The sequence below is a fragment of the Chenopodium album genome, chromosome 24 (genome assembly GCF_948465745.1).
Source record: "Chenopodium album chromosome 24, dcCheAlbu1.1, whole genome shotgun sequence".
Lineage (NCBI taxonomy): Eukaryota > Viridiplantae > Streptophyta > Magnoliopsida > Caryophyllales > Amaranthaceae > Chenopodium > Chenopodium album.
Genome location: NC_137857.1, coordinates 24,375,388 through 24,402,611, shown reverse-complemented (window position 1 = coordinate 24,402,611; position 27,224 = coordinate 24,375,388). Strand labels below are relative to the sequence as shown.

Below are 27,224 nucleotides of genomic sequence, written 5' to 3'. Positions count from 1 at the left end.
TAACTGAAAATAATACCTTATTTAACACTTGATGTTTATAACTTAGATAGCAGTTTAAAAGACACCACTCTGTCTTTTAAGTCTTTAGACAATAGGACCACAAACATCTCACATGAGGGGAGGACCCTAACATGTATACAATGTTTCAGAAAGTTTGTATAAAATTATGTCATAATTATTTCTTAATTAAGTTTGGTATATTTTTTCTATGGACAAGATTGCTGCTTAATAAAGATACAAATACAAGTGTATAATGTTGCACAAAAAGCTCCAATATCAAAACTGCTTATTGTTAGTGTTTGTCCCACTTTATGGTGTTTAGATAGTAAAGAAACTTCTGATTATCAGCTTATTGTACTAACTTTTTAGATAACAACCATATCTGAATAACAGCTTTGATTTGATTTTGTTTTTATATTATAAAATTGGTTCAATTATTATTTTCATTATGAAATTAAACATGTATGTAGGACTTCAGCTTTTGCTAGTTTTAATGAAAACCATTAATTTACGGTAAGTTTATGATTGTTGTTGATTAACTTGCTTACGGAGTAATATAACCCACGGGTAGGAAAAGTAACAAATGTGGAAAATTGGTTGTTAACTAATTTGGCGGATTTTAGACCAAAAAGTAGGGATCAACCGATCAACTAGGGCGGGGAGGCTAAAATTTTAACCTTCAATCTCTAATTAATACGGAGTAATGTTAATGCTTAGTCATTGTGATACAGAGTAGTTTTTAGTAAGAAATTTTTCTTATAACTATAAAGTGTCTCTAATGTAGTATACTACGGAGTAGTATTTATCGATGCTACATTACTTCAAAGTCATGAGACATAAACCTTACAACTAGATTCATCATTATTTGATGCACATATACGGCAATACGCTAGTCTATGTCTAACATAACCTCCAAGTTGAATTTTAGTACTTGGATTTTAATATTTCAGATTTGTGTTTTACAATTGATACAAAGTAGAGAATGTCTAAACAAACTAAAATGTGCATTGGCACGACGATATCTATGTTAATATAAATCAAAGTGTGTAACAGTTAACGGACAATATCTATGTTAATATACATGTATAAATAAGATTTAATTTCAAGTATAACATACACTGACAGAGTCTTAATATTTTAAGTTTAACCAACTTATTTAGCTAACACATACATAAAATAACTTTTTTTTTTGGTGTTCTACCCGGTCCGCCCTTTGGGCTAATCCGGGTCGGGGATTAGTTCTGGGTGGTAAGGTTCCAGTCCCCTCCCAATTGTTGTCGCGGAGGATCGAACACGGGTCCTCCCTACCAAGTGTAGTCCCAATCACCACTACACCAACATCCAATTGGTACATACATATAATAATTATGTACATAATATTTTTGAGAAAAGCATTTAGTTTTATATTTAAATTTAGAATCATGGTTCCAAACATGTTCAAACCAGTCTTTTATTTTCTACGGAGTATTGACTTTCCTTTTTGGAGTGAAAGTATTAAACTATTCATATAATCATATCCATTTAAGCAATCTATCTTTCCAGAGAAGCAAATAATCCATCTGACCCCAACAATAAAAAATAAAGCCTATTTTGGTAATTTCACATCCCTTTTTTTTTCAAAAAAAGGCGGCCTTTTCATATTTCCATCTTTGCATTTATATAACCCCATCTCCAAACATCAATGTATGTCAACTAAATCCATTATTTTCTACCCAAAATCACTCAACAACAAAACCTCAATTAAATGGACGAGTCATGGCGAAAGAGCATGGGTGTCTCCGCCTCTGGTGCCTCAACTGGGGCCACAGCACTAGAACCCGAAGATTTCAAGGACGTTTTTGGAGGCCCCCCAAGAAGTGTACTAGCAAGAAAAATGTCAGCTGACTTCTCAGGCAACGATTGGTTTTACAACGAGATTTTCATGCCACCTTCAGAGTTTTTTGATTCTCCGGCTGTAATTTCGGGCCGAAAGTTGCCTGAGTTTGTTATTCCAGACAAGAGACGGTCCAAGAATAGGCAGCTGAAGTCCATGTCAAGATCAAAGTCCACTTCTTCATCTGTTATGAGCTTTGATGAGATGAATGAACTCAATAACTTCCGATCCGCCGCGGTTATTGGGGAGGAGGATGTTGTTCTTTCAACTTACACTTCTAAGCTCAGGTGAATTCTCAACTCTTTACATACCTTTCTCTAAATAATTTTTTGGTTATCATTTTACAATTTCATTAGTTTTTTTTAATTTTTTTATTTTTAATAGAATTAAACTAGTTGTTGCTTATAATAGTAATTAAGTTACAAAAGGCAAGTCAGTTTATGTTGTGTTAAAGTGTAACTGATTAAAAATGTCTTCAGGATTTAGCTTTCAAACATTGATTTATATAAAATCTGGAACAACTAATTTGATCTATTTTTTTAATTAAACTTGGACATGATCCAACTGTAAAGTTGTATAATAAATCAATCCTGTTTTAAGAAGTACATACTCTGTAAAATCGACTTGTACTCACCACTAAGCAATATACAAAACACCACCCTAATTAAAAAGTCTTCACTAATCATTCTTCATGTTACGAAGTATTACATAGTATGAGTAAAAAATTATGCATTTCAATACGAGTCACTCCTCACCAAATAAAGTAATAACCATCAATAAGTGTAATTAGTTAGGGATTCACCTTGTAACTTTAAGATCACAAAGTCGAATCCTTTTAATTATTAGTGCTTAGAAATGAAAATCCTTTAGTTTGGAATATCAAAGACTTGTACACTTGTACACTTGTTGCCTTGTTGTCCCGTAGTCCATACTTTAATAAATTAAAATATTGGCGATTATTTTGGAGGGAAAAAAAATTTGAGTCAAATGGACTAATTTTGATCAAATACTTCAGATATTTGTATAAAAAGAAAAAAAAAAAAAAAAAAAAAAAAAACCGTATGTAAATTGGTATCAAAATGGTTTAGTTTTAACTTAATGGAAATTCTGCAAACAACCACCTTTTATAAGCAATTTTTTGCAAGAAACCACCTTATAATTTTTTTTTTTGCAATGACACACTTTAATCAAAATTTTTTTTGCAAATCAATACCTTTATGTCGGAAAATGAGGTTTGACCCCATTTTCCGGCGTTGACTCCCCAATCTACCCACGAAACCACCTCTCTCCAGCCCCACTCACGAAACCACCTCTCTCTCCAGCCCCACTCACGAAACCACCCTTTCATGGCGTTGACCACCATAAACACACCCCCTTTTACGGTGTTGACCACCCTAAACACACTCCTTTTTGACCACTTTAAACCCTCCTCTATAGCCCTAGCCACCCTTCTCCCCTCCACTGTCAGTTTCGTGGGTGCTAATGGCGTAGTCAATGCCGGAAAATAGGGTTTGACTCTATTTTCCGGCATAAAGGTATGGTTTTGCAAAAAAAAATTTGATTAAGGTGTGTCTTTGCAAAAAAAAAATTTATAAGGTGGTTTCTTGCAAAAAAATTGCTTATAAAAGGTGGTTTTTTTGTAAAATTTCCTAAGTTAATTAGTTTTGATTTATTTCTAAACAATATTAGCCTATTTTAACTTAATCAGTTTTGATTTATTTCTAAACAATAATTTATTAATAAAATACCTAATTTTATTTATAGAATTAGCATTAAATGTTATTTGATTGTGATTTTCAGGCCACTCAATGTACCAAGTAGATGGACTGCATCATCCAAGCCTAAAACAAATCATAAAAAGCAAGACTTACCAGCATATGGATGCCCTAACACAATATCTTATTTGGATAACAACAAGTGCATTACAAATGAGTGTAATGACTACATGATACAAACCTACAACTTTGGGTATCCCCACTCTATACCTTCTCCAAAAATTATAAACTTTGAACACTCCTTCAAAGTAAATGTCAATGGTGGTGAATATGATATGCAATTCTCGCCGAATTCACCGGTTGTTCCTCCTCATCAAGGTCGAACAACAAACTACGAGTACGAAGAATGTTTATCATATCAACAATCTTCTTATGTTGGTAGTAAAGTAGATAATCAAATGGTTGAAGGCAGCAACTCTGAAGAAACCAATATTGCTGAGGCGATCGCTTGGGCGAAGGAGAAATTTCATGGTTGGAGCTCAAATGGTAACACACAAGGACTTGTTAAAGAACAAGAGAGCAGCTATTTTACAATACATGGTACGAGATAAAACCTATGGCATAAGGTTTTAAAAAAAAAAAAATACTAGACCCTTGATTGATAGGGTGTGTGAATTAAGAATATATGGTTATTTAATATCATTGTAATTCGAAAATGATAGGACAACTAATATGTTTTGTAATATACTTCGTTCGTACAAGAATATTAAAGGTGAAATTGGCTAAAATAGCACTAACGAACTATGATTTAGGTGTGCCCAGCAGCATAACCTTTTATGGAGCTATACACAACACCACTTATAGGGATTTGGATGCAAATTTTAGTATAGAGCGAAACTCAATGATTGAAAAGCCTTCATATTTAAATTGTTTTTTTAAAAAAGAAAAAAGTATAGCAAATATAAATATAATATGTACAGAGGACTTGATAGATTTTTTATTTTATTTTTTTTATTTATTTTTTTTTTTTTGAATGGAGGACGTGATAGAAATTAAGACCGTAAGATTATTGTTAAAAACATTATATTTGGTTATATAAACTTTTAAGCATGTATTGCGTGCATAAACACTGCTAGCATGTTAAGATTATTAGACCTGTTTATTAGAAAGGATAATCTATAGGGTTTGGTTAAAGTTTAAAATTAAAGGATCTTAATTAAATGAGCCTTCAATGTACATGAACATAAATGGAAAGGGTCAATGTAGGGTTAAAATGTGTTAGGCCAATTATTAGTAGATTAAGAAAATAGATGAAGTTAGATAAAACCAAAAATGTATTCTTATGTACCTACATTTGACGGAACATAAAAGTATTACTTGACCCTAAATAAATTTTAAGAATAATTTTATTTCGAAAATTTACTTCCGAATTAATGTCGTTAAATAATATTAAGACTAAAACATATACTTATACTTGCTAAAATAAAGATTAAATTTAGTTAAGCTAATATAATAAGAGAATAATATATAAATCGAGTTTTAATATACCCACTAGTACACTTAAGGCCTTGTTTGGTAAATGACTTTTCGTTGGCTTTTGGTTTTTTTATTTGGTCAAACATCCAAAATTTGTGTTTGGTAAATGGCTTTTTCAGCCAGCTGAAAAGCTGGCTTTTAAGACATAATGAAAAAGCTACTTGGAGTAGCTTTTAACTTTTGGCTACCTAAGTTACTAATAACATTCAACAACCAATTTTACCAAACATGTTTTTAGACTAATAAAAAGTCAAACAGCCAACAAAAAAGCCAATAGAAACAGCCAGCTCAGTCACACCAGCCAATCAAACTAGCCAACAACCAGCAGCCAATTGCCAAACAAGGCCTTAATCTACTATATATTTAATTGGTTTTGTTAGGCTTTTATTTTTAATACTAGTAGATATACGAAAATTTATCAAGTATGATGTTTTGTATTGCAATAGAAGCTGGTTGAAAAAAGACCTGACAAGTCGCCTTATATGTTAACACACGAAGCGTACACATTTCAAAAAGTTTGACGTGTATCCTCTTGCACATTACGTGATTTTGGATTCGTGTAGAAAAATACTTATATGATCTAGACTTGAAAAAAAAAACACATACTTGATTACCCGACCCCAATATCAATATAGATCTTAAACAACCCAAAGATTTGAAGTGACTCGAACCAAAACTCGACCTGACCCGATGTAGAGCTAACACAATCCCTAAAATGACTTGAATTTTATAAGGTATCCAATATCCAAAGTGAATCGAACCGATTCCAACTTGAATTAATTGACCTAAATAGACTCGATACCTGTAGACCTATAGTGGCCCTTACCAAAAATACTGGATACAAAAAGTGACTGGAACTGATTTATAGCCCGAATAATTGATTAGAATAAACCCAAATATGAAGTGCCTAAGTCAAAATTGTCTGATACAAGAAATTCCTATTTTGATTATAACTTGAATTAATTGACCCAAATTTGACACTAAAACAACCCTAACTAATTCAACTCGATTTCTTTAAGAAGTATACTTTTTATTTTGTTATTTTAAAGAAATTTGCATATTTAACGCATTCCTTTTTTTTTCTCCCCTCTTCTTATACTGTAACAAGTTGGTGGAAAACCAACAAGCGCTAGATATACTATTGTTTCGTTTTGGGGTTTTTCTGGTCCCTCGGGAGAGTTACGTCACCAAGACTAGTTCCACGCAATATGTACCTGCAAAATCACGGAGACTCCGGTTGGTAGGAGCTCCGCCTCCAACGATCAAGTTAGAACGCGTACGGAGAAAAGTAAAAAGTGCGGGAAAAGTAAAAGTGAGATCTTCTCAGATTTCGAGATCAGGTGTTTTCTCTGATGTGAGAGAATGAAGATAGAATGTAATAATTGAACGTGCCCCCAAAATGGGGGAAATCTCCCTATTTATAGGGTCATTGGTAAAGGTGCCCTTTCTTAGGTCACCCTGACCTAATTCTGATGGGCTACGCCGCATTGCGGCTTTCTCAGGATTTGGACCATAAAGGCGGTCTTTTTTCCAAACAACTGGAAGCTAAGTGACACATGTCAGATAGAGTTTAGTCCACTTTGGACCTCTCTTAGGAAGACACATGTCACCTAATAGGGCCACGTGTAATAGATATTTTTACCCAAAACAACTGATCGAATATTCCTATTGCCACAAGATTTAAAAAAGGCTAAATTGGTAATTTAAAGGTAAGTTACTTAGACTTGACCAGATCTAAACTTGACTCGAAATCTCAATTAGTATTATAAACTCTTGGAGTACTATGGATCATGGTACTCCTTGCACAATATATTTGAATTATATTGCGTATACTTGATGTTATTTTGTTTAAATGTTGTGTTATTTTGTTAGAACAATATGTTACTTATTTATTACTTCACCTTCAACTCGTGCTATTTTTAATTTACATTAAATAACTTGTACTTATTTAAAATTATATATATATATATATATATATATATATATATATATATATATATATATATATATATATATATATATATATATATATATATATATATATATATATATATATATATATATATATATATATATATATATATATATATATATATATATATATATATATATATATAGGAAAAATACACTTTAATAATCCCAACTATAGACGATTTACCTACAATAATCCCAACTATTAGGTCAGTTTTCCTCCAGCAGGCCAAGTAGCCAGATAAATTGAATAATAATAAATTCACGTCAAAATAACATTAGTAGTGTTGAAATTTAAGGCATCGTGAAGAAAATCAAACACTTTACAAGATGATACTAAATTTCTGGACATAAACACATTAAAACCCTTAGATTACCTTTAGATTTCTAAGAAGCCCATAAAATTAGAAGAAGAAACGTGGAGAGAAAAAGTGTGTTTGATTTAGAGCTGGAGTAGTGAGTGGAAGAGAGAGAGAGAGAGAGAGAGAGAGAGAGAGTGAGGTTGATTCTTAGAAAACCCAGAAAATTGGAAGAAGAAAGGAGAGAGAAAGTGTATAATTTTGAGTTGGAGTAGCTGAGAGGAAGAGAGAGTGAGTGTGGGAGGAAGATGAATGAGAACATACATGTATGTAAAAATAACATATATATAATTTGAAGTAACAAAGAGTTAACATCAAAATAACATGAGTTTTATAAAACCTGGAGTACAGTGTGCATGGTACTCCGGTGTATGATAGAAATTGCACGAAATCTCGACCCGATATGCAATTTCTTCATCCAAAATGACATGAAACATCAACTCAAAACTTAATTAGTTACAGACCTTAACTTGCAAGAAACCCAAAATTGACCCGACCTGAACTCAATTGCATCATCAATCCAAAATAACCCAACCCAAACAACTCAATTCTCTGGTCTTCTAATTACCAAATAAGTTGACCATTTCTCGATTTGTGCGTGTCATCCTTGCGCAGGGGCCATGCTAATCTTCTCTGTATCGTTCCAATTTTATCAGATGTCTCCGAAGAGACTACCAAATAAGTTGAATATAGCTAAAATACCGTCATACAATACCCCGCAGCATCAAAGTGCGGTAAGCATATACCAAACTCGAAAACCGTTGGTTACGCTTACGCATACACCAGAAACATCCACCATTCCACCCTCTCCTTTTTCCAGTCTTCCTTTACATCAGCAAACCAACAACTCTGGTTTCTCACACACTTTCTCTCTCTTCCTTCAACAATGGAGAATGGCGGAGCAACCACCGATCATTCATCGTCTTCTTCGGCTGTGATATTCATGGGAACAGGTTGCTCAAGTGCTGTACCAAATGCAATGTGCTTGATCCAACCTTCTGATCCTCCTTGCTCCGTTTGTTCTCAGTCTTTGCTCATTCCTCCCGATCAAAACCCTAATTATCGGTACATTTCTTATTTTTCTTGCTCAATTTTGCTTGATTCTTCGTCATTTATTTTGTGTAATTTAGGTGATAGATCTGTGGAAGTTCGCTGTATTTTTGTTTGATTATTACTGTTTTTAATTGTGGTAGTGATTTCATTGAAGCTGAGAGTTTACACCATTGTTAGATTCTTGTTAAATTCTGGAGTTTGATCTCACTGTAATGTGGATTTATGGAGTGTTATAGTATTTCCATAATGTGCATGATTAGTTAGAGACCTTTATATATTTAAGTGTAAACAGTTGAATGTGGAAGTGGAATTGTCTTGGATATCGATTTTAATCACATATTTTGTACTATATTGTTTGTTCAAAACTATACTTTCCGTTGGTAGGAGGTAATAAATGGTGGTAGTGGTAATGATTTTATGTACGAAGTATATATGTTTTTTTTTTTTTTTTGTGAAGGAATTCATCCTTAACTAACTCTTTTGTTATCTAAATTTTTATTGTCATTTATTATTGTTTTAAAACTGGTGGTAGTTGAAATTTAAGAAGAAAAACCTATATTTGGGGATGGAGTTCCATTATCATGCTAATGAATCTGGTCTTTCCTCACAACATTACCGTTTCTAAGATATGTGACCACTTACCAAACGGGTCATTCAGGCATCTTGGAATATAACTTTTTCAATGATAACATCATTTCCTTGGGGCTTTGATGCTAGGATTAGTGAAGGTCATAATGTTTTATTAGTAGCCAACATTTACGTTGAAATGATCGCTTTTGGATAGTACATGCTGAGCTGAATTAATAACTTAGGTCTAAGTGATAAGTGATAACGTCTTTTTCATTGAAAAGCTACATGACAATGATGGCCCCTATTGCAAGAGTATCAATTTAGTCTTCTTTTGAATTAAGAGCTATATGCTTTTTCTTTTTAGATAATCATGTGGTTGTTGAGGATATATTTTGCTCAAGTTATATAACTGGGATATTAGAGCTTTTTATGATTCATGGTGGTGGGTTGAGACTCGAGACAATGGTAACAGAAACTTGGTGCAAGGGAAGTGTAGCATTTGTGGATCACTTGTAGTTATAATGTGATGTCTTAGGGACTACTTGTCTTACTATTTTTTATCTCTCATTTATGGTAATTAGTTGTTAGTTGGAACTTGGAAGAGAGATGGATAGAGTGACTTTAGAAGTTTTTGTAGTTAGGTAAGTAAAAAAATAGTTATGGGTGTTCTTTTCCTGCTGGGTAACAAGTAGAGGAAAGTAATGGGATTAATAGGCATTAGTCTATTGCCTGTCTTTGTTAACTCAATTGATTTAAATAGATGTTTTAGCTATGGAATTGTCATAAGATTATGAGTATGGAAATGCATGATTTCTAATGTGCATTTTAATTTGATGGAATTTGCTGGAGTTGCAATGTTCTTGTTCTCTCCTTTGATAAAGAAATTTATAATAAAAGACTTACTCATAGGAAGAGGGGAGGGGGAAGTGTACTAGCTCATGCCCCTTGTTCATTTACTTTTAACAGCTACAAAGATTTAAATTCTTCAGAACTTAATGATTTCTCCACTGCTAATAGCTATAAGATTTAAAGATAAGTGGCATTCTTCAATCTTTTGGACCTCCTTTATCATCCCTTTTCTAATTATTATCCATATCGCTGAAGTTACCATTAGCCTTTTCTCGTATCTTCTCTCCATGAACTGTAAGTGTAAGAAATGAAAGCTTACCCTTTACCTTTGTTGCATGGCTGGATTTCTCGTTATTGTAAGAAATTGACTATAAACCATCATGAGTATAACGTTATCTTCTTGGTATTACATCCTTGGAATCATTTTTGAAGATTAAAGTAATCACTAAGGTATATTAAGGCATGGTGTTTAATTTTACTTGTATCTGATATCCAGGGGCAATACATCTCTCCTTATTGATTATTGTCAGAACAATGGTGAGCATAGTTATATCCTGATTGATATTGGCAAGACATTCCGAGAGGCAGTTCTTCGCTGGTTCACCTTCCACAAAATTCCACGGGTTGATTCTGTGAGTTTTTACTCTTGAATCTTGAAAATATTGGTATGCTTAATATAAATCATATGAACCTTGTACAGAATTCTTAAACATTCAAAAGAAGTCTTTTTCTTGTTTTCTTGGATCTCTCTATATCTTGTCTTTTTGTATTTCATTCTTCCATGGTTATTTAGTTTCTTTGATATTTGGGAATGAATGGGAGCTTTCTGGTTAAGACGTGGCTAAGATTTTGATGGTTTTTTTTATGCTGTGGAAAAGAGGAACAGAAATTACATCTGATGGAAACCTGCAAAGGTCGATGGCATGTTTAACAATTTGCATCAAATAGAACTATAAGAATTTGAGCGTATACCCTGATTCAGTAGTTTGTTTCCTGCACTATTCACTACCAAATTACTCTAGCAATAATTGGAACTACATTCCAGCCTTATAACTGTCAGAAATTATAATTTAATGTCATTATTCTATTTGCTGAAATCTAAGAAGTCAGTATTGGATCAACTGCAGATAATTCTGACGCATGAGCATGCCGATGCAATTCTTGGTCTGGATGACATACGAGCTGTGCAGCCATTTAGTCCCACAAATGATATTAGCCCGACTCCAATTTACCTCACCCAGGATTCTATGAATAGGTATGGAGTTTTCTTAAGTGCCACGATGAATATTCTAATGAATTCACTTCCAAAGCTGTAGCTGTCTATGCCTCTTCTTTTTTGGTGATCTCCCCTAATTCAAATTTAATCTCTTGGTTGCAATAGGGCTTTCTATCTAGATCTGTGGCCTAGATAGTAAGACTACTCTGAAAGGGCGCTTCTGCTCTACATTTCTGATTTTTTATTGTGGAATTTTACTCTAATACATGGGGTGGGATGTTACTTTACCATCATTATACCTTTTTTTTTTTTTTTTTTTTTTTTTTTTTTTTTTTGAAGAATGCCATCATGGTTCCTTATTCTCGATCTCTTCTCTTCATTAGAACGGAACTGCTACCTATCAGTTTTGACTTTCTGGTTTTTGTTAATCGAGTTACTGATATAAAGTTGCATTGGATACTCAATATACTTTAAGGATGCCCTGCAAGTGTATATGCAAACTCAAGTGTCTTGCATGTGAAAGGTGGCTAGGTCTGGGAAGCTAGATTGGAGGGTTGTTTTTTCCCCTACTTGCTTTGGTTGACCTTTGGGTGACTTCCTGTTACTATTTACTCCATTCTTATTTCATAATTAGAATCACACAAATTATTAAGGGATGAAGAAAACTTGACAAGTACACATGAATATGGAAGGCAGCACTTCTTTCTCATTCCAAGAATTCCTCTAAATCTGAACCTTAACCCGCATTATTGATTTTGTATTGTTCAGATAATTTTGGATGTGTTCAACCTTGTTTTTAATCTCACCCATTATATCAATTTTGTTACTACTTGGGCCTTGGGGTGTCAAGTTATAATGGTGATTGCTTAACTTATGATGTAAAGTTACACCCTTCAGATTTTTTTATTGTAACTGTACTTTCTTGTATACTCTTATCATACCGAACTGAGATTGTTTCTTGTTATCTTGACATTTGACAGATGCAATGCTTAGTCAGATTGAATAAAATTCTATTACACTGCTGCTCAGCTTGATAATCACCTTTTTGGTTGTTTCCTGTGACAGTGTGGCTGTAAAATTCCCTTACCTGGTTCAGAAAAAACTCAAAGAAGGCCAGGAGATAAGACGAGTTTCTCAGCTTGACTGGAATATAATTGAGAGTGATCACGAGAAACCTTTTTTTGCATCAGGCCTGCAATTTGCCCCCTTACCAGTAACTTGCTTGAATCAATCTCTTCTCCTTTATACATTTAATTACTTCTACTACTTTCTACTGATTATTTCAATTGATATAGGTGATGCATGGTGAAGATTATGTTTCATTAGGATTTCTTTTTGGTCAGAAGTGCGAAGTAGCTTACATATCGGATGTCTCACGTTTTATCCCAAGCACAGAGGCTCGTGAGTTCTCTTTTGCCCTTTGATATAAATGCATCAATACACTTGATAGAGTACATAAACCAATCCTTGGCTTCAACAATTAGCTTAAGTTTTTGGTTGTAATGGTCCTTTAACATGGTATAAAGTCAACGTGACACAAAGGTCACGAGTTCGAATCTCATCCACCCCGTCCTTTCGAAGTGGGATATTAAGCGTTGGGTATGGAGGGGCCAATGCTGCATCCACACTTCAAGCCCAACGGGCTCTCATGTGAGGGGGTGTGATACATATATAAACCAATCATGGGCTTCAACCATTAGCTTAAGCTTTTGGTTGAATAAGTCCTTTAACAACACCTCACAACGACAAATATAATCTTTCATTTCCTTATCTGAACTGAGCAAATATGTGTGTTATGACTGTTAACACTTAGATTCATTGAACTGTGGTCATCTCTTTCTTGCCCACTTATAACAGCTGTCGTGACTCATGACTTTACACTATAGACCCTATGAAAGTGAATTTAGACATTGGTTTTTGAATAAGCTAATATGAAGAGTGTTTGAAAGCTTAAACATCCCACTTACTTTTGAGTTTTGACAAACCTGAATGGCAACTGGAAAAGGATGGATTGTGCTGATTTGGACCATGAGTAATTAAGTGTGTCTTTGTTTGGGTTTGCAAGATCCACTACTTGCATTAACCCGTAAGTTGATTTAATGGAAATTGTGAGTAAACCATGGTAATCTTTTATTTTAAAGCGTAGAGCATGGCATGATTTCTGAGGCACAGTATCTGTTTTACTAAATTTATTTGATTCTGAAAACAAGAGGTAATCCTTATTTATTTTGGTCCATTTATATGTTTCTATTCCTTGTAATATCAGCATCTTGTACTCTAGAATCACTTGTGTTATTCGCTAAAGAAATGTCTTAATCAAGATTATATAGCATATTGATAGTGTCTGTATCTTTATGATTACTAGTAAGAGGACAAAATATATGTACCAATAAATTGGCTCTTTCTTCTTGATATTCTCTATAGCATTATGTACACGCATTGAATTTAATGACTTCTAGTTTTTGGCCCTATGTACACGCATTGAATTTATAAAGTAAGATTTATGAATAATGATAGTAATTTTAACTTGAGTTAATTGAAATTAAATGACATATGTAACAATTTTTTTTCAAATTTAAATTCTTATGTGTTGCATTTTATATAATATATAAAATAATTTTAATTTTTTAATAGATTTTGTAGAAGAAATTAAATAAATAGCATTTTGGAGGGAAAATATTTTACAAAATTATGCCAAGTGTCTCCTTTGGTGATTACTTTAATATATAGTATAGATTTTAGATAATTCGCAACTGTAGTCTAGACTTATAATTTAAAGAAAATTGTAATGTGGGAACGGGAACCAAAGAAGGGATATCATAAAGCGAAGTATGAAGAATAGTTAGCGGGGTTATATAATTGCTAGTGGGAATTGAAACTATAAACTGTTAATTCAAGTGGGGTTAATGAGAGAAACTAATTTGTAAGAAGGACTAGAGGGAGGAAGAAATAACAACATAGTAGTGGCTCCTTACGTAGTACTAAAGAAGGAAGTGTTGTTATTAATGAAAAAAAAAAAACAAATGAAAATGGGTTTTGCAATTAATCAGAAATGAAAGGTGTACTTTATTCCCAAGCATGAGGTTTGAAATTCTATGGTTCTCCTTGAATACCTGTTTTTGTCATAAATCACAATTTGTGTGGATTTGCTTGACCAGTATGAATTGTTTGGGTTTTAAAATTGATCTTGCTCATTTGGCAGTTATTTCGAAAAGTGGTGGTGGTCAGTTGGACCTTCTTATCTTGGATACCCTTTACAAGGTTAGTATGAATCAAATTTGTTTGGAATTTCATTACTTGCTGTGATGGAGATGCTTTATAGATAGCTGTAGGCGAGAGTCTGATTACCAAAGTTGAACAAGCATCTATTAACTGATTTTCTTTTTTATATATTTCCATTTTTGATTGAGCAATAGCGGATCATGCAATACTGAAATGCATGCTTTATGAATTGTGTCTTCATCCCTCCCTAATTATATATCGTACTTACCCAAGATTCCTTAAATGGATGTCCCAAAAAAGAGTTACTCTTTTGGCCTTTAAAGTGAAAATTTTCTCATTGCGTTCCCAAACTTTTTTAAGTGTGTAGAATGAAAATCAGGTGGGACTGGAAAATGGCTGCAGGTGGGTAAAATTTTGGAGCACTACTGAAATCACAAAGAAGCCTCATATATTCAAGAACCACCTACTAACAACATCACAAAGAGTGCAACACATGTCAGCCTGAAATTTTAGTATAATTTGTTAAACGCGGGTCTGGCTGCACCCGCAAACCAAGAGAGAGAGTTCACTTCACAAGATCAAAGGAGGTTCCATCCCAAAACCATATGGCAATCGGAGGAGTAGACCCTTAGCCTTATAAAGTGATTAACTCTCTCATTTTAAACTAATGTGGGATACTTACACGTGGTGATACACTTCAACACTCCCCCTCACATGTAAGGTTCCTTTTACTCAAGGATCACTTGATCTAATTTAACTTGGCCCAGAATACTTAATGCCATTAAAGGACCCAAACCATGGGCCTGGCAATATACTCAAGCCATTAAAGGTCCCAAACCGTGAACTTGGCTCTGATACCATGTTAAATGCGGGTCTGGGCCACACCCGCAAACCAAGAGAGAGAGTTCAATTCACAAGATCAAAGGAGGTTCCATCCCAAAACCATATGGCAATAGGAGGAGTAGCCTCTTAGCCTTATAAAGTGATTAACTCTCTTATCTTAAACCAATGTGGGACACTTACATGTAGTGATACACTTACATGTAGTGATACACTTACATGTGGTGATACACTTCAACATAATTAGACTACCATAACATGGCTAGATTGAAATCTAAAGAAGAACTGGAATCAAGTCGAAATTCTTGAAAAATATAAAAGGGTAAGGGTATGGATGGAAATTTCCTATATGAAGATAGTAGTTAAAGATAAAATTAGCGTAAGAGGAACAAAGCTACTTTGTTTATGAAGTATATAAAAAGATAAAGGTAAATCTGAAGGAAGTAGCGAGGACAAGTATATTAATGGCTATAGTTGGGTGTGACAGTGGAAGGAGATGCAAGGTAAGGGCACCATTGAGATCTTTCATGAATTTGCTACTCTTTTATCATGTATCTGGAGTGTGGAGATTTTTCTACCTCTCAGCATTATGTTGCAGTTTGTACATTTTCCAGTGTGATTTGAAAGACACTAGTTTCTCTTTCTTTTATATGCATTGACAAAGGAATAGTTGGGTGGAGGTTATTGTGTCTTAGTAGTTCATGATATATTTTGAACATGTATAGTGATACTCTTGACTTTCTTAAGCGTTAGATTAGTTCTTGCTTTTAGCTTTGCTGTCCTATCCATTATTTCTGCTTTACAAATTATCAACTGTAAGAATAATTAGAAGAGTCTAATTCGACTAGTGGTCCATTGGCAGTCATGTACTAATTCAAGCCTGGGTTTGGTGGGCTTAGAGGGCTTTACCTAATTTAAAGATGAATAAATAGTTCAAAATATATAAGTGGAAACTGAGAAGATAAAAATACTCTCAACTCTGAGATAGATGGTCTATGACTCCGTTTTTATTTATTTATTTATTATTTTTTTTTTAAAAAAATAAAAAAATATGAAAAAAAATAAAAAAAAATTGGCAAGGTGAACACTCACCTTGAGAGGGGGGAATCAGTGAAATTCTCCCAAGGTGAGTTTGATGAGAATCGAACCCAGGTCTCTCACAGGAATTCGAGAGACTTGGCCAACTGAGGACTCTGCTGGTAATCACATAATATGTAGTTTTCTCATGGCTATACAACATGGTACAAGATTGTGGGAAACATGTTCTGAAGTCGCATGCCAGACCACTGATTATGTTAATAAATAATAAATACTTCCTCCGTTTGTTTTTAGTGGGCACGTTTTGACTTTGGCACTATTCACACATTCTCTTTTGAGCTTTTATGATTTATATACCCTTTGACCCTTTGTCCCCAAATGATCTACCCTTATTCCATTTTAAATGATGTACCCTTTTTTTTTTTTTAACCATGTATGGGTATCATGAAATTACCCTTTTACCCTCATTTTTTCTTGTCTTTATTAGGTGATCTTCCTAAATTATCCTTCATTTTGCAAAAGTTAGCTTTCCCATGTGAATTTTAACTTTTCCATGTACTTCTACTACTTTTTCTCTTTACTTTTTTGCTTTCCCGTGTACTTCTATTACTTCCTCCTCTTTCTTGATCCCCGTGAAATATGAGAAATGGGTATATCATTTGGGGACGGAGGGAGTATATAATAAGAAATATAGTCATGTGGGGTCTTGTTAGATTCTCCTCGATTTATAATTTCAAAATGTCAACTTTATAAGATATTTGCTTAACAATAATTAATAATCATCGTTGAATTTGTGTATTGGCAAGCATGATTAAACAAACATTTTAACTAAAAGCAAATAGAGAAAGTAAGTCAATATTTACTAGTTTATCTCTGTATAATAAAGGTAAACTTTAGAAGTGTATACATGTATCTGACTCAACTCTTTTCCAACTTTGATTTGCAGAATGGGTCTCATAATACTCACTTTTGCTTCCCTCAGGTAACCTAACTGTAGAATCCAACAATATGTTATGTGGTTTGGTTTTGTGCTATGTGATTTGACTAAAGTTGCCTTGGTTATCTTTAGACTCTTGATGCAGTGAAGAGAATCTGTCCAAAGCGTGCTCTGTTGGTTGGAATGACCCATGAATTTGATCACCATAGTGATAATGCCTATCTTGCTGAATGGTCAGAAAGGTAGTGGACTGCTATTCACTGTTGTTCAAGTTCTCAACTGGGATACGATTTAGATGAAATGGTTGCAACTTCCATTTTTAGAAATTTTATTCCTTAATAAGGCCATTGTAGGAGCATAACCTTCATATTTTTTTTGCACTGAGATCTATTGTGAACGTCTTATATTTCTTTTCCTAACTTGACTAATATGCTATATGTTTTACACTGATTTTGTTTACTTACACATATTGTTGAATTTGTTTTTGACAAATTCTAAAGACTATTAATTTGTTTTCATCACTCTTTGCATTCAGGGAGGGAATTCAGGTTCAACTAGCTCATGATGGTCTAAGAATCCCTATAGATCTTTGACAAGGTGAGATCTATAAGCAAGGCCCATTACTCTCATGGTGAATCTTAATCAGCGAACACCATCTAATTGGTTGTTTCTTGACAATATATATGTGCAGGATGTTATATTTCTAAAGGAGTACTGAAAGTTTAGCTGTTTGGTTGACAATGCAGGTATTGGTTTTTTTCTTAACAATGTTTTACCTCTCATAAACTGAATAAGTTGCCATTTTTGCATGCAAAAAAATTGTCTCCTTGCCCCCTCGATAAGTTATTACTTCTTATGCCCAACCAAAAAGTTTATGCACCTCTTATAAATTGCACATTGCCTATGAATTGCAACTTCATGAAGTACAACCCTTCTGATGTGCAACTTCATGGAAAGGCAATTTTTGTGCATGCTACTAAATTACTACCAAAATTTTAAAGCAGTGTTGTAACTGGTATTATTGCAGAACAGGTACAACTATACTTGCTTCTTATCTTCTTCAGTGGGCGAGCAGGCATTCCATTCATACAGGTTATAGATTTTGGCTATTCTACTAATCACATCAAAGGCTTGAACTTAAGCTGACACAATATATTGCGCATACGGAGATGGACTCTCAAGCTTTTGATGATGGTATTAACTGATTCCTTTTCCCCCGACCATTTGTTTCAAGAGAGAATCAAAAGCTTATGGGCTAATTGACTTTGCGCTAGTCATGTATACATAATGTTGCCCAAAAATTGTGGGCTTAAGTATATACTATATTCAAGTTTTTCCCATTTGTTAATGTGATAACTTCTAGCAGTATAATACAAACTGCAAATGACTAATCACATGCTTTTCATAAAATCAACTCATATGAGACCAAAAAAATAAAAGGGAATTGCTGGTCTATGAGGTTATACTTGTATACTTCCTGAATAAATTTCATTATTTTGTTCGCAGTTCTTCCTAGCACATTTGTCTTCTTTTTCCTCCATTACACACCCAATTATTTTACCCCCTTTACATTCAATGATTGTTGTTAATTTTTCAATTTTAATCCTAATATAAAGTATTGAAAGTATTCAAGCTTTCAAGAATGAAATTTAAATCAATGTTTAAAGCGGTTATCTCTAATATTGATTCACAATTGCTGGTTCGTGTGGCATCACTGTGGTTTTTTGTTTTTTGGTTTTTGTGTTTCAAAATCATATATTATGTCATATTTTTTTTAAAAAAGTAGTCAAACTTATTAAAATCATGATAATTTTGTAAACTGACTATAGAAAAGTGGAAATACTTTTTCTTGTTTCCTATTTTTGGTTTTTTGTTTAAAAAAAAAACAAAAAATTGAAAACAAAAAACGATGCCAAACAAGCAGTATAGATAAATAAATGAATATAAAACTATTGTAAAAAAATTAAAAATAAATTTGTCAGTGTTATTCTAAGTTTAATTTATCTCGCTGTTGTATGCATTATTAAATAAAAAGTTTAATTGGATTTTAAATCTGACAGCTAAAGCTCAGCACAAATAAGGAACGATGAAGGTGAAATTCATACTTGGAATACGCGGAAGTCATTTAGCAATGATATTCTATTTAACCTATAGTGTTAGATGAGGCAATACATTAAGCAGAAACTATAGCAATACAAGGGTATACATGATTGACAAAATTGTCAAGAGATTTTGTGCATTTTTGTAAAGGAACAAATAGTTATATAACTGACAGATTATCTCAAATTCACACAAAGACCGAGCACTGGAAATCAATTCGAAATCTAATAAAGAAAGGTTATTTCTATTATCTTTCTTCATCAAGTATGGACTGCCAGAAGAGCTTATTAATATGATGTAACATAATCTTGATTTTGTTATATTATCTGTAACTGCATTCTATTAAGAATGAGTTAATTTAGTTATTTTTGTAGAAAAACTTTCGTATACACCCGGTTTTCAGTAATTTACTGTACATCGGGTACACTTTTGTCAGATTTAGTGTCACTTTTGTCAAATTTAGTGTCACTTTTGTTAAATTTATCAATAAAGCATAAATAACTCTTGTATATGTCACGGTAACTTTTGTGCGTTTTAGTGTAACTTTTGCACATTTTATTGTCACTTTATAACGGATGTTCAGTAATTTACTGAACATCCGTTTTATTTAAAACTTTGTGATTTTTGTAAGCCTATAAATACAGTCTTGTAAGAAGTAATCAGATTTTGGAATAATAACTCATTTCCCTCCTCTCTACTTCATTTTCCCTCTCGTTTCTCTTATCTATGTGTTCTATCTTCTTCTCTTTCTATCACTCTACTATGTTTCTTAATTAAATACCATAGCTCGATTGAGCATATATTGTAACATATTGTTTGGGTCCAATTTAGTCCAATTGGGCCTAGTCATTAAATGATCCAATTAAAAGCCCAAGGTTAAGGTTCAACTCTCATTTGTGCTAAAGTCAAGGTCAGTCCACGAGACAAGTCAATTGGGCCAATGCCCACTTCTCCCATATGTGCAAAGGTATAAAAGCCATCAATATCTCCATTTTACATTCATTCACATAAAGCCTCAAGCACTTAATTCTCTTGCATAGCTTTCTCTCTCTACACATTTTACTGACTTTAGCATCGGAGGGGCCTTCCTCGGCAACACCCCCGAGGCTAGTTTACGTGTGTTTGCTGTGCAGGAAACCCTCGGCCCAACATCACTTTGACCGAGCCCAGTCTTCACCACTTCATAGGACCTTCGGTAAGGTCCCATTATTTCACCCGAAACAATTTGGCGCCGTCTGTGGGGAAGACTTTCAAAAAATCTTTAAGCCAATCTCATTCGTTCTACCATAATCTTAGTACCAATGGCTAAGAATCGCAAGAACAAGAGTAACGGTACCTCTCCTTCAAGAAAACGCCGAAAGTCACTAGGAGGGGGACCCGTAGAACACCTACTCCTAGTCCGTCCCCTCCTCGGGATTGGAGACCCTCCGAGGAACCCAGTTTCGAGGGGGATCCAAGGGAGAGATCCTAATCTCCCATAATCCAGTCCAATCATCAGCCGAGTCCACCACCTCGGTCGAATGAGGATAACCGGTCCACTCAAAGGACTTATTCTCATACTCGGAGTCAGCCTCGGAGTATTCATTCCCACTCTCGCTCTCAGCTGAGAACACCCTTAACGGGGCCTAACTCGGAGGAGGTGGTGAGAGCCCTAGTGGTCCTCATGGATGCCATGAAGGCCTAAAACATGCCGCCTCCACGCGACCGAACCCCTCCGCAAACCAGGAATCAGCGGAGAACATTCGGTCAGGAAGGGGGGAAACCCTCATCCTTCAGGGAGTTGAATGAATGGGAGGAGGATACCTGGAGAACCGAAAGGGAAAGAAACAGGAACTCTCATTTCTTTAGGGAACCTTCTACTCAGCTCACTCTGAGCAAGACAAACAAGAGCAGCAATTCTGCCTCTCGGCCAGAAACTGCTCGCCGAAGTGCTCTCGACCGTCTCGGCGACAGGGAACGGAGTGTGCACAGCTGCCTCTCCTACCCTGCAGCCGAAGACCAGACCTCCCAGCCAGGGACGAAAACCACTTCTATCTCTCTGAGAGGGCGGAGCGCGGTCCCTTCGGCTGGGAATAAAGGAAAGGCCGTGATGCTGCCTTCTAGTTCTCCATTCGAGGAGTGGATACTGGAAGCCCATGTGCCGACGGTTAAAATCCCGTCGCACATTACTTACGATGGAACTTCGGATCCGAAGGACTATATTGCCTCGTACGAGGCACACATGCATCTTTGCCCCAAGTCCGAAGCGACTTGATGCAAATATTTTCCCACCACTCTCTAGGGGGTCGCGCAAGCGTGGATCTCCAAGGGGGTAAAGGAAGGCTCGATAACTAGGTGGGACGATTTGTCCTCCAAGTTCAAGAGCAAGTTTTCCACGGCAAATCGCCGGGAGAAGACTATTGCAGAGCTTATGGATCTGCAGCAAGGGGAGGCCGAAAGCCTCCGTGACTATCTGACTCGCTTCAGCAATGAGTCATCCAGCATTTCTCAGCTGGAGCTAGGGCTGGCAGGTTTTGCCCTTTAGCATGGTCTCGAAACCGGACCGTTCTCCGACTTCATGGTCATGAATTCACCCCAGGACCTTGGAGGAGGCACTGAATGCTTCGGATAAGTTTATCCGAGCTGAAGAGTGGAACAAGACAAAGACCCAACCTCAGTCTGGGGGAGGGAGACAAAAACAACCCTCGTCTGAAGGCCAAGGCCAGAAGGCAAAGGGAAAGGCGAAAGCCTCAGAACAATCTTCGGCCAACGAGCCGAAGAAGGAAAAATCTGCTCCTTTTGCGGGCAGATATGAGTCCTACACTCCGCTCTCTCTTCCGCGCGCCAAAATCTACAGCGTAACGAAGGAGGAGCAGAGTTACAGAAAGCCGAGACCACTCCTAGAGTGGTATCAGCGAAAAAATAAAAATCAGTGGTGTGAGTTCCATGAATCACCGGGGCACAACACTGAAGAATGTATCCAGCTGAAGGACCAAATCGAGGATATGGTCCAGAATGGGTACTTGAAAAAATATATCGCGGATCACCGCGAGAAAAAAGAGGCTGAGAAGTTCGAAAAGGATTCTCGGCAGGAAATTGACTTCCCCCGAAAGAACAGCAAAACCGCGGATGGAAAATTCCCTCCAATTCATGTTATTTCGGGAGGAGCATGCTCTCGGAGGGAGCACAAACGTCACCTTAGGGCTCTGACCCATCAGGTGAACCATGCTGATATTCAGCCACCCCAGTCACCGGTGCCAAACATGACGTTCACATCCGCTGACTGCCGGGGGGTGACGTACCCTCACGAGGACCCGTTGGTGATCATCGCCACGGTGGGCAACCACGACGTCAGCAAAGTTCTGATTGACGGTGGTATTGGAGCAAACATTTTGTTCCGAAAGGCCTATAACCAAATCAAGCTGAAGCCCAAGCATCTCACGCCGGTACCCTACCTGGTATCCGAATTCAATAGAGCTTCAACTTATCCTGATGGGAAGGTGATACTTCCTGTCACCATCGGCTGCGATGAAGCAGTCAGGAACATTACGACTAAATTCTTGGTCAATAACGCTCCTTCAGTGTACAACGTGATTTTGGGGAGACCCATAATTCACGAGATCCAAGGGGTTGTCTCAACTTATCATTAGCTGATGATCTATGTTTTAGACGCCGGCTTTTCCGAAAGGATTCAGGGCAGCCAAAAGGAGGCCCGAAGGTGCAACTGCCTCAAGCCGTCCACTAGTCGTCCGGAGGACGACGATGAGGATGAGGAGGAGAAAGTAAAAGAGCCAAGTACGAAGAAGCCGAAAGGCCTAAGTGCTTCGGCCCAAGGTGTTGTGCCCAAAGATAAGGGGCCAGAGAAAGAAAAGGCTAGCTCTTCATCTGAGCCGAAAGACTTAGAGAGCCAGTCGAAGAAGAAAAAGTCTGGGACGCCTGCTGATATAGACAGTAGGCCAGATTATGAAGAGTCCGTCCCTACAACAATGGACCTGGACCAGCAGACTGAAATAGTTGAGTTGACCGAATGAGACTCTGAGAAATGTGACAATCGGGATGGACCTTGATCCGAACACCCGTTGTGAACTTATTCAACTCCTTTGGGACAACAGAGATGTGTTTGCTTTCTCGGCAGCTGATATGCCTGGAATAAGTCCAGACCTCATCTCCCACAAGCTTAACGTCGACCCAACATGTCGGCCAGTTAAGCAAAAGAAGCGGAATTACTCCACAAATAAGAACCGAGACATCGCAGCCAAAGTCAAAAAGTTGGATGGATGCAGGCTTCATCGAGCCCTGTCACTATCCAGAATGGCTGGCAAATGCGGTGATGGTTCAGAAGGCCAATGGTACCTGGAGAATGTGCGTTGACTTCACGGATCTAAATAAGGCTTGTTCGAAGGATTTCTATCCCTTGCCGAGGATCGATCAGCTAGTCGACTCGACAAGTGGCCATGCCTTGCTTAGTTTCATGGACGCATTCTTGGGGCATCATCAGATCTTCATGCACCCCGACGACCGAGCAATTTTTGTCGTCACTCCAAAGGGCATTTTTCAATCCGAAGGGCATCATTTTGTCGTCACGAACGCCGGAGTGTATAATTACAAAATGATGCCCTTCGGATTGAAAAATGCGGTGGCAACTTATCAAAGGCTGGTGGATCAAGTTTTTGCCGATCAAAAAGGCCGAAACATGGAAGTATATGTTGACGATTCAATCGTCAAAAGCAAAAAAGTTGAAGACCATGTTAAGGACCTGGCCAAAACCTTCGCCACCTTAAGAAAACATCAAATGAAGCTGAATCCGAAGAAGTGTGTCTTCGGCGTGAAGTCGGGGAAATTCCTTGGGTTCATGTCAGCAAGAGGGGGATTAATGCCAATCCTTCCAAAGTTCAAGCAGCGCTCGATCTTCCCGAGCTGAAAACAAAGAGGGATGTTCATTGGCTCACCGAAAGAATGGCGGCCCTCTCGAGATTCATTTCTAGAGCTTCGGATAAGGGGTTACCTTTCTTCAAAGCCCTGAAACTCCCAAAAACAAAAGAGCTCGTTTGGGAAGACGAGCAAAAAGAAGCCTTCAAGTAGCTTCGGGAGCATCTGGCTCAACTCCCACCACTGGCTAGCCCAGTAGAGGGAGAACCCTTGTATCTGTACGTGGCTATTAGCCCGGCCACCATCAGCGCAGTGCTGCTGAGGGAAGAAAACAAAATTCAGCAACTGATCTACTTCGTCAGTCACACTCTGACGGATGCCGAGACTCGCTACCCTCTACTTGAGAAAGTTGCCTTTGCAGTAGTGGTAGCTGCTCAGAAGCTGAGGCCCTATTTTGATTGTCATCAGATAGTGGTCTTAACTGATCAGCCGCTGGAAAAAGTCCTCGGCAAAGTTGAAAAATCCGGTAGGCTGGCCAAGTGGGCTTTTGAGCTCACTGAGTTCAGCATCAGCTACCAGCCGAGAGCAGCCACCAAGGCCCAAGCTCTAGCGGACTTCCTGGCCGAATGTTCATACCAGGAGACGCTAGACGATGAAGAGAAAATCTGGACCGCGTTCACGGATTGATCCTCCACCGTAAATGGTTCGGGGGCAGGGGTAGTGATAACCTCTCCCGAAGGCAAATCCTTTGAGTATGCACTCAAATTTTCTTTCTAGGCTTCGAACAACGAAGCTGAGTATGAGGCAGCAATTCCTGGCCTAGAATTGTGCATCTCTCTGGAAGCCGAACATGTCTGCCTGAAAACAGACTCTCAGCTAGTTGCATATCAGATCGGTGGCAGCTACGAGGCCAAAGAGCCCTCCATGATAGCCTATCTTGCCAAGATCAAATCAGTTATTACAAAGCTGAGAACTTTTGAAGTTCAGCTGATCCCAAGGGGTCAGAATGCTCAAGCCGACGCACTCTCCAAACTTGCCAGTTCAACTCTGACCGAGCTGAACAGATCTGTTTATGTGGAAGTGCGCCGAGAAAGAAGTATCGACGAAGCACCCGAGGTGTGCTGCGCCGATCCAGAGCCTAGCTGGATGGATCCCATCCTAGCTTTCAAGCTTCGGGGAGAAAATCCCGAGGACAAAATTTTGGCCTCCAAACTGAAGAGAACCAGCTCAAGGTTCATCGTCTTCAGAGGGGAGCTTCTGAAAAAATCCTTCTCAGCCCCATTATTGAAATGCGTAGGCTTAATAGATGCGGATTACATCCTTCGGGAAATTCACCTCGGCATCTGCGGGAACCACATTGGGGGAAGGACCTTAGCCCACAAGGCATTGAGGGCCGGATATTACTGGCCCACCATGATCTCATATGCTAAGGAGCTAGTCAGAAAATGCGAAAAATGTCAAAAATTCGCACTAGTCATCCATCAGCCAGCTAGAGACCTTACAGCCAATTCTTAATCCGCTTCCATTTGCCCAATGAGGGTTGGATATTTTGGGACCCTTTCCAGATGCACCATACCAAAAAAGATGGTTGATAGTCTGCATTGACTATTTCAGCAAATGGATTGAGGCTGAGGCAGCTTCGAATATCACAGAGAAAACTGTCTGGAAGTTTATCTGGCAGAACATCATTACCCGCTTCGGTATTCCGAAGGTTTTTGTCTTCGATCATGGGAGGCAATTTGATAATCTGCCGCTGAGACGGTACACAGATCAGTTCGACATCAAGTTGGCATATTCAGCAGTGTGTCGTCTACAAAGTAATGGCCAAGCCGAAGTTGCAAATAAACGGATCCTCAATGCTTTGAAGAAAAGGGTTGAAGATCAAAAGTCCAAGTGGATAGAGGAACTTCCAGGAACCCTTTGGTCACTTCGGACAACTGAAAAAGAGGCAACGGGCTATTCACCTTTTGAGCTGGTGTATGGTGTGGAAGCCGTTCTTCCAGTGGAAATCGGTTCTGAAAGTTTACGAGTGCACCACTTCTCGGCTGAGAACGAGCAACTTATGAAGGAATCTCTCGATTTCCTCGACGAAGTAAGAGACACAGCCCGAGACAGAATGGCTGCTTATAAGCAGAGAATCAGCAAATTTTACAACCGAAGGGTCCATGCGAGGCCTCTCAAAGTTAGAGACCTTGTCCTTCGGAATGCTACCGCAATTCAGAAAAACTGAATCCATGGGAAACTCTCAGCTGCCTGGGAGGGACCCTATGAAATTTATGATGAGCTTCAGCCAGGGACATATCGACTTCGTCAGTTAGATGAAACTGACCTGAAAAATCACTGGAATGCTGATGTACTTTAGAAATATCATGTGTAAACCCTTCGGGGCAGAACAATCTTTGTAAGTACATTTTGAGTTTTTAATGAAAGGCCTTAGAGCCACTATTTCTATAATTATTTGCAATTTTTTACTCTTTCAAATTTTCTTTATGCTATCTACTCTTGGAGGGTTTTTATTCAGCCTTGTCCGAAACCTTCCCCTTCGGGTAACTGGGTTTTAGATTGCTGACAAACTCGTCTTTTAAAGAACTCTGGTCTTTCAGCTGAAGTAAAACTTCAATAAGACTTGCTCTCCAAGACAATGAATCCATGGACAAATCTGGGATATTTCCTTAACTGAGCCTTGTATCCCAGAAAGCCATTATCTGAAACATTGCCTTCAGTTGGCCTTGTGTTTCAGATATCCATTCTTTCAGATAGACAGAAAACCAAGAATAATAGCAAGACCGTTAGAAATTTTTTATTCAGCTTCGTCTGAAAACCAAAGAAACAAAACCCAACTCAGAAATCCAAAGACTTAAGTCTTCAGATTACTGGGGGGGCAAGAGGCACTATTAGTGCAAGTTATCTTCAGCAGAATTCTTCAAACCGAAAGCTTTGTACTTAGCAAATTTTGTGAAAAATTTTCAAAGTACAGAAACAACAAACATGCAAAATAAGGCAGAGCAATTGAAGAAGATGCATCAGATAAATGAGAATAATGCTCGGAAAACAATCTACAAGTTCAAATATTCAAAGACATAATAAAGTATCGGCA

At 37.1% G+C, this 27,224-nt stretch overlaps 2 protein-coding genes and 1 non-coding gene across 4 annotated transcripts; 2 read left to right on the top strand and 1 right to left on the bottom strand.

Annotated features, from left to right (window-relative positions):
• The first annotated feature begins 1,744 nt into the window (after positions 1-1,744).
• LOC145610681 (uncharacterized) lies at positions 1,745-4,199 on the top strand. Its single transcript, XM_081665981.1, has 2 exons — positions 1,745-2,160; positions 3,674-4,199. The coding sequence occupies exons 1-2, from the start codon at positions 1,745-1,747 to the stop codon at positions 4,197-4,199; spliced, it is 942 nt and encodes a 313-aa protein (XP_081522107.1).
• Positions 4,200-8,023: 3,824 nt separating this feature from the next.
• Positions 8,024-8,126, bottom strand: LOC145612835 (U6 spliceosomal RNA). The gene has a single exon (XR_014106752.1). It is a non-coding gene; the product is annotated as a U6 spliceosomal RNA (small nuclear RNA).
• Positions 8,127-8,205: 79 nt separating this feature from the next.
• Positions 8,206-18,684, top strand: LOC145611407 (putative hydrolase C777.06c). Of its 2 annotated transcripts, none has more exons than XM_081666737.1 (11): positions 8,206-8,519; positions 10,423-10,558; positions 11,054-11,181; positions 12,208-12,355; positions 12,438-12,543; positions 14,345-14,403; positions 17,189-17,224; positions 17,312-17,421; positions 17,715-17,776; positions 17,871-17,925; positions 18,212-18,684. In XM_081666737.1, the coding sequence occupies exons 1-9, from the start codon at positions 8,341-8,343 to the stop codon at positions 17,770-17,772; spliced, it is 960 nt and encodes a 319-aa protein (XP_081522863.1). In that variant the 5' UTR covers positions 8,206-8,340; the 3' UTR covers positions 17,773-17,776; positions 17,871-17,925; positions 18,212-18,684. The 2 variants fall into 2 exon arrangements, with proteins under 2 accessions (XP_081522863.1, XP_081522862.1); XM_081666736.1 differs by having other exon boundaries at positions 18,207-18,684.
• The last annotated feature ends 8,540 nt before the right edge of the window (positions 18,685-27,224 follow it).

What these genes read in the sequence shown, in the direction of transcription:
- LOC145610681 (XM_081665981.1), top strand. Translation starts at nt 1,745, where the DNA reads ATGGACGAGTCATGGCGAAAGAGCATGGGTGTCTCCGCCTCTGGTGCC. An exon ending in ACTTACACTTCTAAGCTCAG is followed by an intron (nt 2,161 to 3,673) that starts GTGAATTCTCAA and finishes TGTGATTTTCAG; the next exon opens with GCCACTCAATGTACCAAGTA.
- LOC145611407 (XM_081666737.1), top strand. Translation starts at nt 8,341, where the DNA reads ATGGAGAATGGCGGAGCAACCACCGATCATTCATCGTCTTCTTCGGCT. An exon ending in TCTTGGATACCCTTTACAAG is followed by an intron (nt 14,404 to 17,188) that starts GTTAGTATGAAT and finishes TTTGATTTGCAG; the next exon opens with AATGGGTCTCATAATACTCA. An exon ending in CTCACTTTTGCTTCCCTCAG is followed by an intron (nt 17,225 to 17,311) that starts GTAACCTAACTG and finishes GGTTATCTTTAG; the next exon opens with ACTCTTGATGCAGTGAAGAG.